Raw genomic sequence first — 23,845 nt, 5'->3', positions numbered from 1 at the left:
AGACCCCAGAGCTAGTATATCATGACTCAGTTCATACTCTTTTGTTGCAATTTATTTGTCTTAAGGTTCACACGAGAATAATTTCTGGAAGCAGTCCTCTCACTGGGATGTAATTTTTCAGCTCCTGATGTGTTATTTACTACAGAGGAAAAGCTATGCCAATCTTTAAAGTTGCATTTCTTTGTTTTTTTTTGTTTTTTAAATCAGAATGGGTTGAATGCACTCCATCTCGCTTCCAAAGAAGGGCACGTAGAAGTTGTCTCTGAACTGATACAGCGAGGTGCAAGTGTGGACGCAGCAACAAAGGTCAGTCAGGCCCATCTGATTGTTCTCTTGGCTACAATGATGCCATGGATGTAAGGTGTCAGCCAACTGATTGCAGACATTACTGCAGCAATAATTAATTATTTTCCACTGTTTAAGTTAATAGGAACCTGCTGGGTGGTAGTAAGTGCCAGAGATTACTAGGGATGTGATTTACTCAACGAATTGTGGGTTTTTGTGTAGGTTTCTTTCTGTGTTTTCTAGTAATCACAAAGAATATTTCATCTCAGGAAATGCTGTATTTTAAAGTGGACTGCCTTCTTGAATAACATTGTCGTGTACTCAAGGTCAAATTTTGTACACTTCTTAAATATTGCTGTTTCTTATTTCAGAAAGGAAACACAGCATTGCACATAGCATCCCTGGCTGGGCAAGCGGAAGTTGTCAAAGTGTTGGTTACAAATCGAGCCAATGTCAATGCACAGTCTCAGGTAAAGTAATATTAGTTTCTCATTTGGGACTTTGAAGAACATTGCTGATGATACAATCTTTCTCCCTTTCTGATGTTAGTAAGTGTGTTTGGTAGATGCATAGTATTAATGCTGGCCCTTGAAAATCAGGTTTGATAAAGTCAGTATTAACTCTGAATTGCCCATCTAATTGACCAGCAGAGAAAGCTTAGAAATAACATCTCTATTTTAAGCTATTCAGGACCCACACAGGCACACAACTCTGGAGTTTAAGAAAGCAGAACCACATCCAGGGGTGTTTGGAATATACTTGTATGGTTCTTTAATGTGCAGCACAGCAAAGCATTTACCCTTCAGCTTTAGATCTGCCCTCCAGTGTGTCCTATGAACTGCTAATTGTTACAGAGACAGAAGAGATACTGATAAAACCAGAGAGTGGAAGAGAACTTTTTCAAATGACCGAGATCTTGTTTCACATGATTTAGTGTCTGAAGCTTAAATGAGACCTTCCCCTTCCCTTGTATGAGTAGATACCACAAGCATATGCAGAGCTTTTAAGTTCAGGGAAGTCCTTTGAAGGAACGCTTAGATCAATTATAGGAAATTTGAAATAAGGAAAAACAGCGTTGGTGTTAAAAGAAGTAGAAAGAAACAGAAAAAACACTCTGGCTTTAAAAATGTGTAAACCATTGACTGTTGGAAACGAGAAGTGGCTATGTCACAGGTGACTCTGGAGTCCTCTCTTGTTCGTGTTCTCCCTACTCGTGGATGAGTGTCAGAGAAAGAAGATCAGATTAGGAGGTGATATTGTCATCTGGCCCAGTATTGCTTTTCTTCCATACTATGACAGTTTGGACATGATAGACAATGTTTGGGAAGAAAAGGAAACCTAAAAAGCTACGTTAAAAATATTTTATAAAGATGTACATTTTAAATAAACATTTTAAAATGGTCTATCGATATGAACAAAATATTTAAGAGGATCCTTTCCAAGAATATTAGGTACTTGTGAACTATATTTCATGTTGCTTGGACAAATGAGCTATTTGTTTCACTTTCTTAGTCTTTCATACTAGCTAGGTACACTAAAATTTAGTTCTAGGCACAACAGAATTTGAATGTAAAGAGAAAAATAGCAATAAAAGTTCCAATTAAGATTTTCTAAGTGTGTTAGGGTATAAAACAAAGCAGAAACATTTCCATTGGTTTTCTTGCTGGAGAAAAGGATCTTTTCTGACTGCGATTTACAACTTGTGTATTCATGCCTGAAACTAAAAATAATCTGGGATTGTAAACACCTTATATAACAGCATTGTCTGTATACCCTAAGGTTTTGCCACATGTTACCTTAATTTTACTAACATGTAAGAATAACAGATTTTCTTTGCCGTTTGTATATTGTCCATTCTACACCAATACCCGCGAGTGTGACATTCCACCTGGGATGGAATCTTCCTGAGGAGCCCCTTGTGGTTGCTGGAGTTCCCTGTTAACTGCTCCTGGAGCAGCTCTGATTGTGGCTCTGTGCACAACTCAAGCTGTTCTAGAACTTGTAATAACATTCTGCTGATTTTTATGTACCAACAGAAGGAGACCCCCAAAGAAGTTTTGTTGTTGTTGCTGTTTGTTTGTTTTTTCAATACTGACCCTGTCTTATGTGAGTTTGGCTTTACTTCCTCTTCACCTGAAGGTAGCAGTTCAACCCTGCTCAAAGCAGTAGCACACAAATCTTCGTGTTCTTCAAAAAAAAATAATAATTCTGTGTCTGAATTTTGTACCTCTTCTTACAGCATGTTAGCTCTCTTGTCAATTTCTATTTCTTATTTTGAGGGAAATGAAAAAGCAGAGTGTGGGGGGAAAAGATTATGAATACCCTACAGTAACTTTGACATAAGGAAAAGGATTCTGCTCTGCCTCCAGATGCTAATAATACTTGGTTCCGAGAAATGTCTCCTATTAATTATTTCCTGAAACTAATAATCAGGAGTATTGAAGTATTTCATGCTTGTTTTCTAAATATAAATGTTTAAAACTTAAGAAAATTAATCTTAATTTCCAGCTGAGTTACTAAATAGACATTGTGTGTGTCATGAAATTACAGGGAAAAGTGCTGCTATTCAGTATAAAAAATAATCTGTAATCTGACAGATACCTCAGTGAGCACTTTATGGGTTCTTTTTTTTTTTTTTCACCATTAAGCCAGATTTTAACCGTGTGGTACCAAAACTGTTAGGTCTCATTTCTGGTGAGAGCACTGACAGATTGCTTCGCCAATGGTAGAACTTCAGCATCACACTTCACGCTTGTAGCTTTACTGAATTGAGACCAAATTACCCAAATACCGGAACAGCAGCAGACCCTGCAGCCTTGTGCGATCCTTGTAAACATGTGGCTTCACAGCTGCTCAGTGTCTTCCTGATTGTGAAGTTCCTCTTGGATCAAGCATCCACATGCCATTTCCTCTCCAACTGTCATTTTTTCTGCGCTCCTGTTTGTCTCTGCTGCCAGTGAAGTCTACATGCTTGGCCCTGGGTCACCTGCACTCTCTTGTGCATCCTGCTTGGATGTGTGCCATACAACGCTGCCCTGTTGCTGTAACAATCAAATGTCTCTCAGTTGTTTTCACCATAGCTAATGTAACTTAGCCATCATTCACTGCTGCAAGTCTTAGACTATTATTTCCCTTCATCCCTCCAGCATGCAGAATGTTAATGTCTTGGTGTGAATGATGCAACTGTATGGCCAGAGTTGTCTCAGCCCACCTTTGGTTGTCTCCCTTCGTTTCATGCAGCTAGATCAGTGTCCTCTGTAGCTGCACTGCTGAGTTACTCCCCTGTTCCTTCTGCCCTGCCAAAATGTCTGCTCTAACCATTTTGCAGCTCTGAGGGTGTTTGACACAGTCTCAGCAAAACCCAGTCGTATGTACATACTTCCTGACCTCCTCGTTACTGAAGCCTGATGAAATGCCTCTTCTGTTAGACCTGTTATTTTTAACTAGCCCTTAACTACCTCCTGTTCTATTCTGTTTACTTCATCCCATTCTGCGAGAGCCAATGAAGTGTTTAGGAAATGAAGCACACCAGAATTGATTCTGTTTTTTGCCATAGGAATTGCTTCATTGACATAAAAGTGCAGCAAGCCCAAAAGCTGTCTGTGGTTGTTCTTCATGTTTAGGGTAACACTGAGCTTCTGTCTTGTTTTTGCAATAGGACTACTTGATTTGTTTAAGATTTTCAAATTGTTCTCCCCATTCTCAACAGGGCCTAGATACAAAGAAGTGTGATCTCTAGAAATGTTAAAATGCACTCTTTGGTTTCAGTTGGCTCTTCTTTATTCATGCCACTCAAGCTCAGCCTGTCAGCACATCTTCAGAGTTTGAGCAAGAAACACCAAGCTCTGGTATGAGCACTATGCTGAACTTCATTTTCTTCAGTGTGAGTGCTGTGTAGCCAGGCAAGAGCTCTGGGGGTCTTAGGAGGGAGCAGTTGAAGAGAAGAGCTTGGCACCATTGCAACTGACAAAAAGGGTCATGCTGGAGCATGAAGGGTAAACAAAATATATCATAAATCACAGGAGAAAATAATTGGTTGTTTTTATTGCTGGTGCTACTTTGGTTGTACTAAACTGTTCAGTCAATATTATGCAGATGATGCAAGTTGTTACTGTAAAGTGAATTTATCCACAGATTCCTGACTGTTGCACTGAGCAACATGAAGTGCTATATGAAAACCAAGCAATTTCTGGTGCAAAGCAGCAACTTTATGAATTCCTTTTGAAGTATCTGGAAACCAGAACAAGTATCATGATTTCATTTTGCTGTTTTGTGAGTTATGTCAAAGCTCTAAATTTCAGAAATGCGTAGGACTGTAGAGAAAAATTAAACCCTGGAAATCCAATTCCTGAAAGGCTGTGGTCTGTGTACAGTTAGGGCAAAGATAAAAGCATTGAGTGTAAGTGGAAAGCACTTGCCAGAGAATGAGTTAAGCCTTTTAGCCTCTAATACTAGTTTTGCATTGATTGAAATCACTCACTTGAGCATAATTTGAGATATGCTTTAATGTGGTCAGAAACTCTGATAAATCTTTGTCTCGAACTGCTGAGAACCAGTCATCCCGAGATCTCCTGATGCCTGAAATATGAAGTAGCTCAGCGACCACAAGCAGGCTGGGTTCTACAGGCATCTCTTTGAGGAGATATAAGCCATAAACAGGAGGCGCAAGTGAATGAGAATGGAAAGGTAATGGAGAGAAAAAATTATTCTTAAGTCATTGCCCTTGCTGTCTCTATAGATGTGCTTTGTATTTGCCTGTCCCATTTTGTATGTTGAACTGCAGTTGCATTTATCATGTATCAGAGCTTTTTTCAACCAAATGGTTTGTTCAAACTCACTTTGTTTGACTACGTAGATATAAAAGGAACTGTTCTTGCTTACCTGTAGTAATTTTCTGATCAACTGAAAGTGCCTTTTAAAGTAATAACTACCCTTTTCCTATCTTCAGTTAAATCAAGGGTGATCACGTCACTAATTAGTATGTGAGCATGCAGTTTGTTTTCCTGCTAATCTACCTGTGTTTGGCAGACCTTTGCTATGTATAAAATGTTTGTGAAATATTTACACTCTCCTCTTTTCCTCTTTCAGAATGGTTTCACTCCTCTGTATATGGCAGCCCAAGAAAACCACCTGGAGGTTGTTAAGTTTCTTCTCGATAATGGTGCCAGTCAGAGCCTTGCCACAGAGGTAAAAGTTTGAGTTTTTCAGTTCATGAAGAAAATACAATTCACTCCAGTAGTAACTGTTGCCAACTTACACCAAGGTTGTCTTTTAAGTACGAAATTAAAGAGCAGAAAAAATTCTCTCTGTGAAATGTGCTAATGAATATTGATTTATTGACTTTTCAGCAATTTAGACTTCTTGCCATTTCTAAAATTAAAAAAAAGACAATGACTTTAACTAGAAACAGTTCTAAAAATAGATAGGTTCTTAGTCATTACTGGTAATCTTTCAGGTTAAGTGCTCAGAGAAACTGAGTGCGCAGTGCGCATGTTATAAGAGTTCTCTATGCCTTCATTAAAAGAACTGACTATTATAGAGGGCAACTATAAAGCAAGAACTGTTTATGCTGCGGAGCCACCTCTGGGATATCAGGGAAAACCCAGGGTTACTAAGTGCTTGGAGTATTTTCTGAGCTGCATTTATTGCCAAGTTGATACCCTCTCTGCAGCATGCAATTATTCTGTCTGGTTTTGCAATGATAATTGCAAGCTGACAGAATGATGGAAGATCCATCCTTGAAAGTGTTCTGTGATCTTTTCCGAACAACAGTTTTTATTTCTAGTTTTAAAGAGTAATTATAACTCAGTGAGAAAACTTGGAAAAAAATATTCAAAGTGATTATAAGAATAGCAGACATATTAATAGTCCTAAAAATAGTCTTAAATAGCATTTCAATAGGACTGCATTCCATCTGTTTAAAAAAAAAAAAAGTATTTTCTCTCTAAAACTTTTTAGGAAATTAACTGCTCCATATGAACTGATTCCACAAAACTAGTAACGCTTGAGAAAGTTGCATTTTTTGCAGAATATGAGATGAAAAGTTACTTCATTGCTTCACTGTACATTGTAACATCACCGCTTACTGATATATGTAGGGAATCTTCTCTTTTGATGACAGTGTTGTAAAAATAATTCATGGATGAAAAGTTTTCAAAATCACTTATCTGTGCCAGACTAATTTTCTGAAAATAGAATTAAGTAGAATTGTGCACAAGTATTTGGTTCTGATCCTTCTACGCTTTTCTGTTGAGCTTCTTATGTCAGTCTTGTCCAACTCAGCCTGATACCCATGCCATAATTCTTCTGAAGATTCAGACTACAAAACAATGTTGCCTTTATTGCCTTACTTGTTCGTGATAGTTCCTTAGGGGTGCTTTTCTGTTTTCTCTGGGTTAAGTTTTTTTTATGAAAATTTAATTTCAAAAGCCTTTAGTTACTACTTAACTAATTTTTCATTAATAATAACTCTTCAGCAAAGGTGTTTTAATATAAATAAAAAAAAGTAGAGCCCCATGCTGTCTTTAAATCATGCTTAGTTTTTTGTGTGTGTTTTTTTTTTTTTTTCCTAGAGTGGGCTTTGCTTTATGTTTTAAAGTGTAGTTGCTAATTATACTACTGACATCGAGATACTTGCAATTTCTTTTTGTGGGTCGGTAATTTCAGATAGCACGCGGTGGAAATGCATTCTTGTCATTGCTAATATTCTTGGTCTCAGTTTCTTGGCCGTGGTACAGTGATCTCTGCACAAACTGAATCTGTGGGCAGTCCTCATTGGGGTTAGGAAACCGGAGTATAGGATATAGCAGCTATTTTGGTGTTGAAATGAAATGCTCCCAGTTGTCCACTTACTTTTCCCTAAGGAGAGGGGAAAATGTATTCCTAGGATGTTTTTTTTCCTCATTGTTAGCAGCATTTTTACCAGAAGAGGAAATCGGTTGAAAAAAGATGTTGGTGATAGTTAAGGCACTTGTCTCTGAGAAGCAGCTGACCGTGCCACTGCTGTTGGCTGTGTAGAGAGGGAAGCAAACATCTCCAGGTCACCATGTGTGTGCTGTCTCTCTCAAGGTTCCTCCAGGCCTCCATTTCTGCAGGTACAGTGTAGCTATATTGTCAGAGCCCTCTGGTGGGGATATTTGTGGCAGTTTTGGCCTTCAAAGCTGCACAGCATTTTTCATATCATGTCCCTGCCTGCTGGAACTTCCCTGGGACCACAGCCCAGAGCCCTGTCCCGCCTCTACGAGAGGGTGAGCATCATGCCAAGGAGAAGGCTGAGTTCAATATGTTTAAAAGAAAAATTAAAAAAAAAAAAAAAATCATTCAATGACAAAGAAAAAATTAACTGAAAAACTAGCAGCTCCCCAGCTCCTTAAATAAAAAAACTTTTTAGGAACCAAGGAATTTCAGTGAGTTTTCTTTTATCTTTTCCTCTGTTCTTTGCAAAAAATGCTGTCTCTCTTTCTTTTCTTCTCTTTGTTCTTTTAAGATTAGGTTCTCTTTGTTTTGGGAGGCAGAGAAGAAATTCGTTATTGAAAACATTATTTCTACCTACAAAAGCTAAAAAGTGAATGTTTGAACTCTGCAGTTCTGGCATTGTAGGGATCGGCATACTTCTATGATGTTGTGCTGCTGTTTCACACTTACACAAATGTACAATTTGATCATGACAGAAATAGTAAAGAAATGGTAGAATGTGTTTTCTACCTACCACCCTGTGATGAGTTTTACTAATAAAAACTCTGAACATACAGATCAAATGTTAGAAGTAATAACCAAATAAATACCTTAAGTAGTATAATTTGCATTATGATTTCTGAGTGATTTGTGGGTATTGTACTAGATAAAAGTGATTCTAAATAATAACTAATTCTTCAGTCTTCTACAAATCCATTAAAATACAATTATAAAAACATCTCAGGCTGTACTTTTCCTGTGTTTGAGGGATCCACTCTGAAATCTGTTAAATAAGTCTTCTATTTTTCAGGTCGTCTTCCACATCTGGTTTACCATTTGCTAGTCTGAAAAGAAATCACTTCTGTTCATAAGAGGATTATATATCACTTGTATGCTTTGGAGTTGTAGTAAAGCAATTGGTATATTGGGAGAATATACATTCTTTTTCAAATATTACTGAAATGTATTATTGATACTTATTGTTTAAATATATACAGATGTAATTCAAAATGCATATTTAAATATTTGAGAGTTGAGATGAAACTTAATAATAAAATGGAAATATATGTTATAATTGGTAGCCTTGGGAAGGAGGGATGATAATTTGCTATGGAGACATGATTACCACTTGCAACTTTTAAGTAATACCAGCTTTTTGTATTTCTATATACTAACACACACATTTATGCGTATAGTGAAGTGTGTAAAGTGAATAGTTTAATGCTTTTTTCCAAGTCAGCTTTCTTTGCATATGTCTTATATTTTTACTGTCACCTGCGATAAGATCACTTCCATTTTTCGCCCCCTAGAAATTTTGGAATATGTGTTGAGCAGCCTTGTTGTATGTTGCAGGATGGTTTCACACCTTTGGCAGTAGCTTTACAGCAAGGTCATGACCAGGTGGTTTCACTGTTGCTTGAAAATGATACAAAAGGAAAAGTCCGTCTTCCCGCTCTTCACATCGCTGCTCGGAAGGATGATACGAAGGCAGCGGCTCTGCTCCTGCAGAATGACCACAATGCTGATGTGGAGTCAAAGGTCAGTTGCAAGGATGTAAGGTTTGATGCTGTTAAGTGCTGAGCACGTCTTGTGTCCAGTGAAGATCTCCCTTTACTAAAGTGTTTGGCTTATGAGTTGCACGTAACTTTCTACTATAGCTTGTGACTAAAAATAATGTTTCATTAGCTTCCCTTGCCTCTTTTTTTCCTTACTCCCTTTTTGTTTGAATCAGGGCTAACTCCTCTTTTAGAAACTTTGCAAATGGAAAATAAAAGCAAAATATTATTACAATCATTCTCTTGAAAATGGAAGCCACTGTTGAGGTGGTCTGCTAGAGAGACCATACAATTAAGTCATTTGATTAGTTGTTTGTGAAATTGCCACTTTAAGAACTCTAATAAACATGTAACAATTAACATTCAAAATACTCAATCATTCAGCTTCCATTCAGTCAAGCTTTCTTTGTGCCAATTGTGCTGTCGTCTGAGCTGCCATGCCACGTAGCAATCATGAAGCTTTTTGCATCCATATCACCAGTGGTGAACTAACCGTTCATTTTTTCCCCCTCTTTGCTTCCAAATGTGTTAACCTAGATGATGGTGAATAGAACAACAGAGGTATATATAAATATATATATGCATCATCACTCCTCCATGACTTAGTGCTGCTGCATCATATTTTCCTCCTCCTTTTTGCATCGCCTTCTATAGGATAGATACCTGCTTTAGATAAAATGAAGTAGCATGTGCTAGAGAACACTGTAGTTTAGATACCAGGGCTTTCTGCAGCTGAAACTAGGGTTTAAAAATGAGAGTAAGTGTTCTTGGGTGCTGAATTGCCATCATAAAAGAGCGATATTATGTAAGATGGAGTTTTCAGGGATTCTCATGGAGTAGACATTTACCAGATGTGTCAAGAGCTGCAGACAACCCTGTTGTGTTGTGCATCCAAGACTGATTTCAGGCTTCTGCATGACACTTAACTTGATGGTGTCAGCAAATAGAGTGATCTGTGATTTTAAATCTGCAAAACTCCCGAAGCAAGGCAGTGGCAGCTAGCATGGCTTGCTAACAATTTAGAAATGCATCTAGTTCCCATAAGGTTTCATACTTTGCAGGACTGATGGAATTGCTGCATGTTTTAGCATTATTTTAAAAAGAAGTGAATCTACTTAAATATGAAAATAACTTGCTGAAGTTATGTTATCAGTAAGGAATCTTCTAATTAGGTTGATAACTTGTGGTGTCTGAACATAACCCAGTGTGATTGCCCTCAGTGGGAGACTGATCTTTATGGTACTAACCCTTGGAAAAAAATCCATATTAATCATTTAAAATGGTCTTTGATGTTGTTTTCATTTGCATCTACTTTGAATTTATAAAAACAGTTAGCAAGTATCATCAAATGACTTGTATCTGAACTTCTCCTAAGAATCTCTAAGAAATTTGGCTTGCAAGTCTGATATAATGCCAATGACAAGTAGACATTAGAAATTAATGTATTATAAAAGACAGATCAATGCTTTAATAGTCACGTTTTGCTGCTGTTTTTCCTGAAATATCTAGAAGTTTTATCTTAGTTCTGATCTTCTAGAATAATTATGCTAATTTAATTTATTTTCCCTCCTGCACAGCAGTATGATTTTATTTAGACTTTCAGAGAGAGAGTAAATGTCAGTGAGTGAAAGGTAGTCCAGATTTGGAATGGTGACTTGCAGCACACTCCTGTTACTAGCTTTAGTCAACAATGTGTTACAAATTTTGGAGTACCGAACAGATATTTATATAAATATATATATATATTGTTTGTTTGTTTTTCCAGAGTGGGTTCACACCCCTTCACATAGCTGCTCACTATGGAAATATCAATGTAGCTACGTTGCTGTTAAATCGAGGAGCTGCTGTGGACTTCACTGCAAGGGTAAGAATGGAATCGTAGTTACTCTAGTAACTTAATCAACACTTTGAAGCTTTTTTTCCACAAGATGTGGAAAAGTGCATTGTGCATGCTAGTGGAGAGGCCTGGCCTGACAGTTTGTTTTGTTACCTTAAAGTGTAGGGGGGGATGTCCATGCTGCTGAACGTGAGCTTTAGTGCTCACTCTTGAAAACCTCTGTTTTAATTAACAACAAAACAAAAACCAACCAAACAAAAAACCCTGCTATTTTCATAGTGTTGAGAAAGGCAGGCTGTTTGGTGAGGAGACTCCTTCCGCCTGTACCCTTAACATATGGTAGGAATACTGTCCCTGTTGAATTGTCCTCAAAATGCAGTTGTTCCCAGTGAACAGGAAGGGAAAGTGTTGCTGGTGGATAAAGCAGCTGTGCCTTCACTGCATATGCGAGTGTCAGATGATGCATAAAGAATACCTGAGAAAAAAAAGACAGGTAGAAGATGAGATGAGGTATAGAAATGGAAGGGAGTTAAGATTTGAGCCTTATAGCAGAAGCCATGCTAAAGTGGGCAAAATAACCCTTCTGATCCCATAAGCTCTGATCCAAAGTCAAAGGAGACTAGCAGGATTGTTCCTCAGATAAATGGAAAAGGGGAAAAAGCCAGAATGAATATGGTTTGGGTTTCTGAAACATCCCCCACATCTGCTGCTGAGCAGCCTTTCAATTGAAGTGGGGGTGAAAAAAACTAACAGTACTGAAGATGATATATATATGAGGGAAGCTATTTGGCATGGTATCTGTGATTAGACAGGACTGAACTGTAATATTCAACAGATTGTTTGCAAAGGTTTTGAGTATGTGTTGTGCATATTGTTTTTGCAATGTAAAAAGTGTGATTCCACTGTTTGAAGTATTTTGTCACATAGCAAAAGTAAAATGTAGTTTTTTCTTTTACTTTAGATATATCATAGAACCATAGAATGGTTTGGGTTGGAAGGGACCTTTAAGATCATCTAGTTCCAACCCCCCTACTATCGGCAGAGATTCCTCCCTCTAGACCAGGTTGCTCACAGCCCAATCCAGCCTGGCCTTGAACACTTCCAGGGAGAGAGCATCCACAGCCTAGCAGGGCAATCTGTTCCAGTGTCTCACCACCCTCATAGTAAAGAATTTCTTCTGAATATCTAGTCTAAATATGCCTTCCTTCAGTTAGAACCGTTTCCCTTTTCCTGTTACTGTCTTCCCTCAAAAAAGTCCCTCCCTAGCTTTCCTGAAGGCCCCCCTCAAGTACTAGAAAGCTGCTATGATGTCTCCTTAGCTCTTCTCTAGGCTGAAGAGCCCCAGGAGGTGCTCCAGCCCTCTGATCATCTTCATGGCCTTTCTCTGGACTTGCTCCAGGAGTTCCATATCCTTCTTGTGTTGGGGGCTTCAGAAATGGACACGGTACTCCAAGTGTGGTCTCACGAGATCAGAGCAGAAGGGCAGAATCACCTCCCTTGACCTGCTGGTCACTCTTCTATTGATGAAATCCAGGATACGGTTGGCTTTTTGGGCTGCAAGTGCACGTAGCTGGCTCATTTTGAATCTTTCATTAACTGACACTCCCAAATCCTTCTCTTCAGGGGTGCTCTCAAGCTATTCTCTGCCTAATCTGTATCTGTGCTCAGGATGTGTCTGTATATGTAATATGTACATGTAAAAACTCCGCTGCTTCCATACTTAGTTATATTTACTTAGGATTATAAAATCATTTAAATTAGGAAAAAATCATAAGATCATCAAGCAAAGTCTTTGATAAATATTGCAAATCAACAAAAACAGTAAAATAACGTTGTGTTTATTTACTAAATAAGCTACTATTTTACGTATGGGACTTCTCAGAGTTAAACCTGTACAGTTCTTTTGTAGAGAGTCTCTGTAGTTAATAAGGAGAATTGATGGGGGGGTAGAGCATGGATAGAAATGCTGAGCAACACACCTTAGGTGTTTTGACCCAAAATGTTTTCTTTAAACTGTAAGTAGCAGTGCAGGTGAGTAGTACAAGTGCTGACCATTGTTCATTCAACATAGCATTGTTCAGTAGTCTGTTAATGAAGATAAATCCCCAAAGCTAAAAAGAAAAAATATAAAACATAATACAGTACCTACTAATGCTGGCGAGAAGAGTACTAGCTGATACTGAGTAAAGCTGATAGGTGAATATCAAAGGAATGGAACTCCTTTTGTATTTCTCACAAATTGTTTTCCACAGCTTATGCATCACTAAAATAGGTTTTATGTTACTGGTGAAAGAGAGTAGGTCCAAGGCTAGATCCATGTGAAATTCATGAGTTAAGGGTAGATTTGGCAGTTAAGGGCTTCCGGGAATTTTCTAACTGTGAGTGCTTGGCTTTACTGCTAACATTGATTTCTTATTCCCAGAGCCTTAATCTGACCAAATTAGAGCATCAAGTCATTTTGAACTGTCATAAACTTTGGTGTTCAATATTTGATAGGCACTAATCACAGGAGCGAGGAAGATGAACAGATCTTGTGTTAACTCTTCCACTCAGAAACATGATTAAGGATTAGCCATGCAACTACATTAGCAATTAGCAGCATTTATTGCCGGTGTTGCTAAACATCATCCATTTGTGCCTGTTTCCATGAAATAATAAATCTGAGCTTTAGCTGCATCAGTTTGGATTAAGGGCACCGATGGAGAGCAGATATGAAGTCAGAAGAGTGTTGTTCCTTCCCCTTCAAGATTCAGAAATCCCAGATTCACCCTCCATGAGCTGTCATCATCAGAAAGGCAGACTACTCAGCTTGGGATGTGCAGATGCAATGACATCAGCCCGAGAGAGCAGTGCTCTCAGTGACTCAGTGCTAAGCAGCTTGTTTGTGCTCACAGTAGCTGGGTGAAGGCATCTGCAAAGCACGTCTCTACTACGTGGTGATCGCAAATCTATATGAGGTAGCTCTGACAGAAAGAATTGCAGAAATAACAGTAATATGAAGTTGAATGTAGTTTTATCAGTAGGCTTAATAGAAATATGAATTAGATTCTGTTAAAGCAGTGGATTTGTAGGCCAATGCAGACAAATGTGAGTTGAGGATAAAGCATCAGTATTAGCACCAGGTAAGAGTCCTTGCTTGATCCTTGATGACCCAGACGACAAAACTGACAGAGGCACTAGAGCAGGTGCTGAAAGTAACCCACAGGTACTGCCTGCCTGCTGCCACCTCACTGTTTCTTGGTTTGTTTAATTTCTATAAACAATCTTCACAATGAGCTGTGTGCCTTGCCTTGGGGAAGGGTTTTTATTTGAGTTATTGAGAATCTGGGAAGACAAGCAACAGAGTAAAAGTGGAGAAGGGATATAACCCACATCATACTGTGTGCATGCACTGTAGCTTTCAGAAGTAGGAAGACCAAACTGTAGGATGGTGATGTCAAAAGTGCTTTTGACAACCAATACTTTTTCCTTTGTCCTGGCTGAATAAATATGAATTGACAATTCTGTATCTCTCCATTTATGTTAAAATATTTAGAACTGTCAGTTCTGGAGGTGAATTGAATAAGAACAGAGGATTATGATAACAGGGGTTGTTTGTATGGAATAAGGCAACACAAACTCAAATGTATGAGTTCAGCTCCCGCTGAACGTGAGGACAGGTGGAGGTAGAGTGGAGGGATAAGCAGGATGAAGGCAGAGCTCTGAGTTTTGAGGGCAACGGTGAGTCTGGTGAAAAGAGGAGCTGGTGAAGTGATACAAAAAACAGGAAGGCAGACTAGAGACAAAGCTGCAGTGTCTTCAGTGGTTTTCTGAGGGACTCAAGGGAAAAACCAAATTAAAAAAAAAAAAGTTCCAGCAATGAAGGCAGGGGAAGATGTAAGCTTGCTAATGGCTCGTAGTGTGTGGACAGGAGGTGAGCAGTAGTGCTGTATGTAAATAAATGATGTCCCCAGTGATATGCAGTTGCAGCTGCTCTCCTCACCCTTGCCAGTGTACACCTGCCTGCCTCTTGGCTGTCACACACTCACTCCATTGTTCCCTTCTTTCATTGCTCCTAAGAAAAATAGGCATAGGTCCAGGAGCTCTTAAAGGTGTTACTGTGCATGCTAGCCAGTGTACATGCAGAACACAAAGGCTGGGAGGTTTGGAAGGGTACATTCTCTTGATTTGCACTCTCCCAACACAGCAAGAGATTTAGTGACTTCTCTTCCGCTGAAGTGCATTTGCTTTTCTGAGTCTGTCTGTTCTCTGGCCTTGCTACAACATTGCACGGGGAAGGAACGTGCAGGCAATGTGGCACATGGAAAGTTTCCCACAGGATGGATGGAAATGACTTCAGTAAATTGCCTTTGCAATGCCCCTGATTCCTACCTATTTCTAAAGAAGGCAGCTCCCTTAATCTCATAACCTCAGTCCAAGCCATTTCACTCATTTTGTGTTGGTTTTTGCCATTTTGTAATGAAGGAAAAATATTCTTTTTAAATCACTTGACTTCTTGGACTTGAATTAATCTGTAAACATGTTACTTCCATGTGTATGGCTGTGCTTATCTTCATCATATCAATATGTTTCCCTCTTGCTAAGCTGTGAAATAATCACATGCAGGCTAAAGAAGTGGAGGAAGACAAGAAAGGGTTAACCAAGGGTGTAGTCAGTCTCCTTGGCAAGGTTAATGTTCAAGTACTGCCATTAGCTGGGCTCTGAAGGATTACAGAAATGCCTAACACCATTCCCTAATGAGTAAATACTGTTCATCAGCCTCTTCTAACTTTGAATAAAAATATATCCCAGTGTTTACCCTGTGTTTCTGATAGTTATAGTATCTATTTTCCTTGTTCTGGAACTACCAATCTAATGATTAATATGGAGTGCCAAATACTCTCCTGTTCCGGGCTTTCCATATGGAAACCTGTTGTTGTGGTGTACAAGCACAAATACACGGGGGAGCAAGTACATGGGGGAAAACTGCGAGCAAATACATGGGGGAAAACTGCTGTGTTCCCATCTCAGCTGCTGATTCTGGTGCTGAATGCTGTTGCAGCTGCTTTTTTGCTCTTGCTTACCAGGAATCAGATCACCTTCAGCCTGAGGGCAGGGGAGGTGCTGGACATAAAGGACAGGTCACAGTAGGTTTCCATTCTCTACTGCCCCCTTCAAATTTGTTGTAGAGTGCTTTGCTCTTTGGTATCTAGGACTTGGAAAGGTGCATGCAGATACATGCTAAATGTGAATTACAGCCACTGAATGGAATGAGAAACCATTTTTGTTAGCAACTCTGGTTAAACGTACGTTATCCTGTGCAAGAAAGCTCTTTTGCTATAAATCACATCTCTACAGAGTGCCTGCTCTTTCCCGTTCAGGCTTTGGGCTGCCTCAAGGGCAGCATGCAGGGAGAGCTGGCAATGGAGCTGTGTAGCCAGTTTGCCTTATGCTTAGTCAGCACAAGTTGGTGTTTCTCCATGTCTGCATGTTCAGACTAGGGAGGTGGGAAAGGTGCTTTGAATGAACAGGGTTTTTTTGTGTTTGTTTGTTTGTTTGTTTTTAATAGAAATTAGTGAAAAGGCATATTTTAGGTGTTCACAGAGTCTTTAAATATCGTTCTTTTGACTCGGGTCATCTTCCAGTGGAAATGCCTCTGAAGTTCTTAACCCTCTCTGAGGGAGCACAATGGTTAGAAAAGAAAAAAATATATATCATTCTCTACAGCTTTTCAGACTGAAAGAAACTTCTGTGACTCTCACATCTACTCCATATTTGAGAAAGCCAGAAGATTCAGATAACAAGGGAATTCTCTTTATGTAGGTGACCTCTGCCCAAATCTTTTTTTACCATAGCAAACGAGAGGTGGTCATTGTGCCATACAACTGCATCCAGCCTTATAAACAGCCTTCCACATTCAAGACACTCCTTTTCTAGAGCAGATCTCAGTTCCACTGGCAGTGGACTTTGCCTGTGGAAAGTTTAGGTTGAGAAAGATTTGGTAATCTTGACAGGGTGGTGTGAGGCCAGCATGCATTAATGATGACCCTGAGGGACAGCACACCATTAGTCCATCAAAAAAAGCAGGCAGTATGTAAGTGACAGTAACATAAGAGAAGAACTTTTTTTTATTTCCCTAGTGGTAACTTGCCATAATGGTTCCTTGCTATATTCTTCCTTTTTTTCTTTCAGGACTCATTAAAGCATCTCAAGCCTGAAGAAAAAATAAATATGAGTATACAATAATTAATTTAATTTTTCTGCAAAGATTGCATGTTTGCACCTGTAATATCTTTTATTTTGGGAGGTCTCATATGAGCTTCAGTGATCCCAGTAACAGCTGTTAAACGAGAAAATTTTATCTGCAGGACTTCTGCTCAGTTATAGCTCCAGTTTTGAACTACAGGAAATGATAGGAGAAAATACTGTCTGTTCTTGTATAAAACACGTTGTAGCTGCATGGTTGCCTATAACAGTCAGCACAATCCTCCACTTTCTCCATGAACTGGTAATGTGGATAATGTTCATGCGATTATTGGTCACAAGTCTAGTATATGACAACCAATGTCATTGCTTTTTTCTTAAGGGAACCTTTAAGGATGGAGAGATTTTCTAGACTTTACTGCTGAGCAGTCTATCTGCTTTCAGCCTGTTTTGTTCATTCTTGGTCAATTCTGAGTCAGCTCTCAGTGGGAACAGAGAAGAACAATTTTATTAAATTCCAGATTCATCTGAACATTTTGGTAAGAAACAGTGTTTTAAAAAATAATTGAAGAAATGTTGTGGTCTGCCCCTGACAATACCTGAAGCATGGGAATACAGCTTGTCCTTCAGCCAAGCAACCAACCTGCTGCTTGGACTGTCAGCCCTTGCAGGATGGCAGAGGACCAGTCCCCACTTCTGTCTTTGCTGGAAGTGCACAAGACATCACTTGTTTGTATTGCTGGTGTAGCATCAGTTCTCCAGAGGGATTTATTTCTACTTCTGCAGTGCACCCATGTTACTTAGCTCATAGCCCACTCAGTCTGCATTTAAAACAATGTAGGACATGAATAGGAAACACTTATGTTTTGCCTGTTTGCTTTTGAAGATATTCTTCAAAGCCTAGTATGGTACTACAAGTGCAAATAGTTACTTTTCTTATTTATTATTAGTATGCTTGTAAGCTCAGGCTGTTTGATGGAAGAAAAATGCAATACCATAGCATATCATATTTCTGTCCATTTTTAGTTTACTGCATTTTTCTTTTCTTAATTCCTAGATATTTCTGTTCCCAGTTTGTAACAGTAGGGGATAACATGGAGCTGCTGTGGTGAGCTGTGATGGATGGTGGCATGTGTCAGTGGGAACTTAGTGGTCTCATTTCAGACGGGAAATGGAGATGGCTTTTTGCTCAGCTTAGGATAGCTTGAATTTTTTTTTTAATTTTCTTATGAAACTGTAGATAGATGCAGCTGAAAGAGCCTAGTGTCTCCTCTGATCAGCAGCAAGCAGAAGCTGCCAAAGAAGAAAAACAGATCTCTCTTTTCACCCATTCCTATTTATACCTCCAAAAGAAGGCACAGGGCCCTGTGCAAGAGTGCAGCAGCAAGCAGTGCATGGAGGTAAAGGGAAAATAGCTGTGCACGATGTTGTGAGATATAGAAAGAAAATGCCTGCATGTAATCCATCACACTTAAATTTGTATATGCTTTCAGAATACTTTGACTCATTTACTCCATGACATCTGCCAAAGGGGAGAGGAAAGACCATGTGCTACTTAATAATGCTGTGAGCATTTATTGCATAGTTTTAGGTTGTTATTCTCGTAAGTTATCTTTTATATTCCTTGCAGAATTTTTTTTTTTAACTCTCAAATTGGATGGCAGGGGATCTCACTGGCAAGGGATTTTCATGAGACATTATCCAGTGTTTGATATTTCAGCAGTGAGAGCAAGGATAGGAGTGCTCTGATAGACTTCTAGATCTTTTTATAACAACTTCTTGAAGAGATTTCATGTTTTTTACTGCAGGAAAACATCTTCAAAAGTTTCCTGATTTACTATTCTTTCTTGAGAACAAAGGGAGAAATTTATAGAAGATCAAACAGATAAAAATAGACTGAACAGGCAGCAGATGCTGTTGATTTACTGAAGAATTCAGAACCCTACATTTGGTGACTATATTGTTTGCTGAAACCACAGTTTTAGTGTTAATAACCTATACCCAAGCTATGCATATTATGAAGCCTTTTTGTTTTATCTCTATTTTCTTGTGACAAGAACAAACAACTGGGGTTTGAATTGCTTGCTTTCCTTTTTCTATCATCAGAAACATTAATGATGTTGATGTCTGAGGTTTGTTCTCATGTTGATGTTCTTAATTGTCATAGATGTGTGCTGAGATGGGATGGGGCAATATATGTGGTGCATCTAGCTGTGTTTCCTTAAGCTTCAGCTAAGCCCAGTATTGATGAAAGACAAGTTGCTTGCCCTAAACTTCAGTGGGCAGTTGTACAGACATTCATGTTTCCCTTCATCTGTGCAGGGCTCAGGAATCTTAGCAACCCAAATTATTACCTCATATTGTTTGCTACCTGTGAAAGCTCAAATTAGCTAAATGCTGAAGTTAAATTCTGAATGGAAAACTGGCTCATTTTTTTTTTTTACATTGATTTTGCCATAGTATTTTTCACAGCTGATAAGACTGAGCAGGACCAAATAAGCTTCTTCTCCTTTATCTCTTAATTCCTTTCATGAACTGCTTGAGTAGGTTAATAGAGTGTGGAAAAAAAAAAACCCTAGAGAGTGAGTAAATACTGCTTCTGCAGCTCTCTTTTTCCAGCTAAAAGAAACTGATTTTGTTCATAAGGACAGATATTTCACTGGGTGTACAGTGTTCCATTACTTGATTCCTGTTCAAATCATTATTACCCAATAGCTGTGTGCTTTTTTGCTTTTCTTAACAAACTGTGACTAAAGTGAATATATCTTCTATGTATCTGCCTCTTTCTAATGTGAACCCACAGTCTTTTCTAAACTGTATGTAACTCAGGATTTCAAGGTTTTAGAGACATTTAATGTATATGCTTTTTGTAAAGACAGTCTATCAAATGGAGGGAAGAAGGCTTGCAGGCTCCAGCTTGTACAAGTGAGCGTGGTGCTTATTAGGTGCTGGAGAATTTCACCATGTTCCCAGCTGGGGTGCTTGACCCTTGCCAGAAGCTGAGACCAACTGCAGAGGTCATGATAGTATTTGTACTAACCTGAAACGTGAAGGAAACGAACAGGACTCCTTTTTGACTATGAAAATAAGTATTATTTTTCCCCTCCGTTGCAAACCAGCAGTGTAACCTAACTCTCAACTTCTGAGTGTAAGTCTTCTCTTTTGGAGTTGAGATGCTTATCTGCCAGTGTTCATCCATTCAATCTAGAATCAATTGTCTTTCATTTAAGGCAATAGACAATTTAAAAGATTGGGCTGGTGAAGAATTAGAGCCAAAGAGCATGTTCTTGTGTGGTTATTTCCCCCCATGCCGCACTAATTTGATTTAGTTTGATGTCGAATGAGAACCACATATTTAATGTGTGTTACTCCTGCCTTTTGTAATGCCTTCATCTTCTTCTATTTCTTTGATGCTTAGAAAAGACATTTCTTCTATTCTCTACTTAATATAGTAAATTATTCGTAGAAATTATTTTGCCATGTTAACAGGGCGCTGAAGTCTATTAGGCTGAGTTAGTCTCTTTGTCCATCAACCCCAGCAAGCAGAAAAAAACAGGTCCTCTAAATTAACTGCAGTACCCCCTGACTTGAAGATATGAGAGTTATTTCCTCTACTGTTTTTTATCGGGAAAGTACAATTTGTCATCTTCTCCCTCTGACCTTGGTAACATCTTTCCTCCTGGGAAGAGGGAAAAAGTATAAAGTATCTCAATATAATTGTCTTCTTTTTTTTCTGCCCTTTTTGTGGCTGATACACTAATGGGTTGACCCCATATTATATCTGAATTTAACTCCCAGTCAGATAGAATCACTTATTTTTTCAAAACCAATTCACAAATTGCATGTTACACAGTCTCAGATTTACATCCCTGAGAAGGTTAGGCATAGCATACTTCTTGTTTAATGTGTTAATTATCTTTACATTTTATTTCACTTTTTAAAGAAATTGGAAACTACTCTGACATAGCAGCTGTGATACTCTAAAGATTCATACTAGAGAAAGCAGCTCTGTCATTTCCTCTTGCTAAAGTGTATTTTACCTCTGTGGTAATATTAATTCATACTGTTTAGTAGCTGTGGGTTAGCTTCATAGGGAAATTGCAAGTAAATAAAAATAGATCATATTGGATTAGGTACTCAGCATCATTATTAAGCTGTGAGTCAACTTGTCTCATCTGTGAGATTTTTTCTGGTACTGGCTTTCTCTCATTCCACTCACCTGCAGTTTTGAGGAAGTGCTGTTTAACGCTCTGTTGGCCAGGTAAGACATTTGTACAGCTCTCCAGCTAGTCAAGGTAATGGGTGCCTTTCCAATCCAGTCAGCCAGAGGAAACATGCTCACTAAAATTCACTGCTTTCTACTCAGTCAGGGGGAAGCCAGCTTTACACAGCCAGCTGTTTGGGCTGCCCCCGAACGCACAGAAAAGTGTTCTTTAAAATTGTTTGTCTCCATACTGTAGCTGCATGCTCTATTTAAGTTCTTTTATCTCCACTTAGCTCCATATGATCAAATATATTCAGGATGCATCTTTCGTACACCAACAGATAAAGGATTCATCAGAGCGTAAAGAAATGTCCTAGCTAGCATCTTGTTAAAAAGCATGTTTGTGCATGCACGCATCGGTTATGTAACTGCCCTCAATGTGCAGCTCAGCTACATTCTGTCGTCTTGTGGGGCATCACTAGGGAAGCACGCATGAGCCTACTGGAAGGGAAAGTATTTGGTCAGGTAGATGAAATGAGTGATTGAACTGTGATATGAAGCTGCTTAAAAGGCTTTTAAAGTTTGCCAATAGAAATAAATGACATGGGCATCTTGTTGTTTATGAATGAGATCTCCGAATGTAATGCTGCTTTTTTTTTAAATCTTCATAACTCCTAACTGACAAATGAAGTTTTGATGTATCAGTTCCTTTTGTTATATGTTCAGAAACAAGCATAGATGGAAAAAATTGCTTAGGTTTAAAAAGTAAAACTGATGATATTTAGGTCTTGTACAAAAACTGAGAAATGAGGCACAATCACAATGTCTTGTTATAATTCCAATCATAACTTAAACATTTCTCTTTATAATTTGAAAGATGATGTAAGGCCATTATTTCATGTGTGGAGAAACTCAGTTTTCACTTCCTTTCATAATGCCAGATAAATAAAGTCATGTTATCCCTCAGCAAAGCTGGCATAATTCATTCTGTGAGCAAACTGATCGTAGAGTTCCTCAAAGACATGTAGATTTATTTTCACATTTTGTTTTCTTCTTCCACAGAATGATATCACACCATTACATGTTGCATCGAAGAGGGGAAATGCAAATATGGTCAAACTCCTACTTGATCGAGGAGCTAAAATTGATGCCAAAACAAGGGTAAGCTTCAGCGCAAATACTGCAAGTGATTATATGGAGTTCTTGCTTCTGACCTGAAAGCTGCTGTACAACCTAAATCACTTGTCTTCTTGGCAGGCTACCATAAATGTACTGTATTTCTTTCTTATAATACGATTGCAGTAGGATGCTAACAATTTATGTCTCTTAAAATGATGTGAAACACCTGACTGGCAAAGTTCAGAACAAAGTATTTTCTGTGTCCTCAGAGTACTAAGTTAAATGATGTTTTGAGTTAGCTGGGGTAGAAATGGTTACACAGGAAAATACTAAAACCTGATAATTCAGTTCAGATCTTTCAGAACTTGAATATCACTTTCAACTGCAGTGTGTTTGCCTTTCTTCATCCACAGGGCAGTGTTAGTGAGTGTAGCACAGGTGGTGAACACAGGTGGTGAATCTCACCACCTCTTGCAGAGCTGTGTGACTGTTCAGCTTCTGCCTGACTTGGTGCTTAACTGCTGGCTTGGATTTGTGAGTAAATGTGCCAGGTGTAGTGATGGTTTCCATCCAGATGGTGCCTGACTTGAGTTGCTGAGTGTCCTAGAAGGTCAATGCAGACAGTTATATCTAATTGTTATTGTTAAAACCTAATCAAACTAGCTTAGGACTGTTTTATTTACTTACACAGTGGTCAAAAGAAATGTTCAGAAGTTGTGAAGTAAACCTTAGAACTAGTGCTGCGGGCTGTCACAGCAGTCTTTGCAACATGCTCCTGTACGTGTGTGGCAGTCTTCATGGTGTAGTGACTGTACCTTTGGAACAATTGTAATTTCCTTGAAATGTTAGCTTCACATGTATCTGTCTTTCATTTTTAGTTTTTCGGTATAATTTTCACCTGAAAAAAAAAAAAATCCTGAACAAATCAAGAATACAAACTAAGAATATCTTTTTTTGCACTTACTGCAGTATGCACAGATTTCTGTTTGGTTTTCTAGGCTTTCAGCAGTTTCTGAGATTTCCTGCAGTCTTTGTTGAGACACATTCTTATTTTTTATTTTTGTGACAAATTCAGAAACTGGGTCAGCTCCTTTTCTCTTCACTCTATTCACACTTTTTTTTCCCAGTTGTTTTTGTGCTTTACCTTTAGAAGCAATTCATGATTTCTTTGTAAGATGCATTTTTTTTTTTTTATATTTGGGGGGTATGGAAGGGATAACCTGTACACAGTGGGTGGTTCTTGCTCTTGACGTTAGAAAGAAACACTATCTCAAGAGGGTTTAAGGAACAGCCTGCATAAAATCTTTGGTCCTGCACAGTGTGAACAGGGTGAACCAGCTTGTATGGAATTGAGTCTTAACAGACTGCCATACAGATCCATTCTCTTGTCAGGATGCGGTACCCCATGTCTATAACAACTGTTATTTTCTTTTCTTGTTACTTCCCTTTGCTTTCTACCTTTGTATATCAAAATGACAGCATAGCTAG

General features: G+C 38.6%; 1 protein-coding gene across 2 annotated transcripts in view; it reads left to right on the top strand.

The window, feature by feature from the left end:
- Window positions 1-23,845, top strand: part of ANK3 (ankyrin 3) — a 315,864-nt gene that overhangs the window by 171,598 nt on the left and 120,421 nt on the right. For both annotated transcript variants that reach the window (XM_090144833.1, XM_090144835.1), the window contains exons 4-9: window positions 208-306; window positions 657-755; window positions 5,374-5,472; window positions 8,812-8,997; window positions 10,780-10,878; window positions 22,301-22,399. In XM_090144833.1, coding sequence (XP_090000959.1) covers window positions 208-306; window positions 657-755; window positions 5,374-5,472; window positions 8,812-8,997; window positions 10,780-10,878; window positions 22,301-22,399 — 681 coding nt within the window. The remainder of the gene's footprint in view (window positions 1-207; window positions 307-656; window positions 756-5,373; window positions 5,473-8,811; window positions 8,998-10,779; window positions 10,879-22,300; window positions 22,400-23,845) is intronic.

This window comes from Phasianus colchicus, chromosome 8 (genome assembly GCF_987193195.1).
Source record: "Phasianus colchicus chromosome 8, bPhaCol1.hap1.1, whole genome shotgun sequence".
NCBI lineage: Eukaryota > Metazoa > Chordata > Aves > Galliformes > Phasianidae > Phasianus > Phasianus colchicus.
Note: the sequence above shows the minus strand (reverse complement) of the source record. Positions and strands in the feature narration are given on the sequence as shown.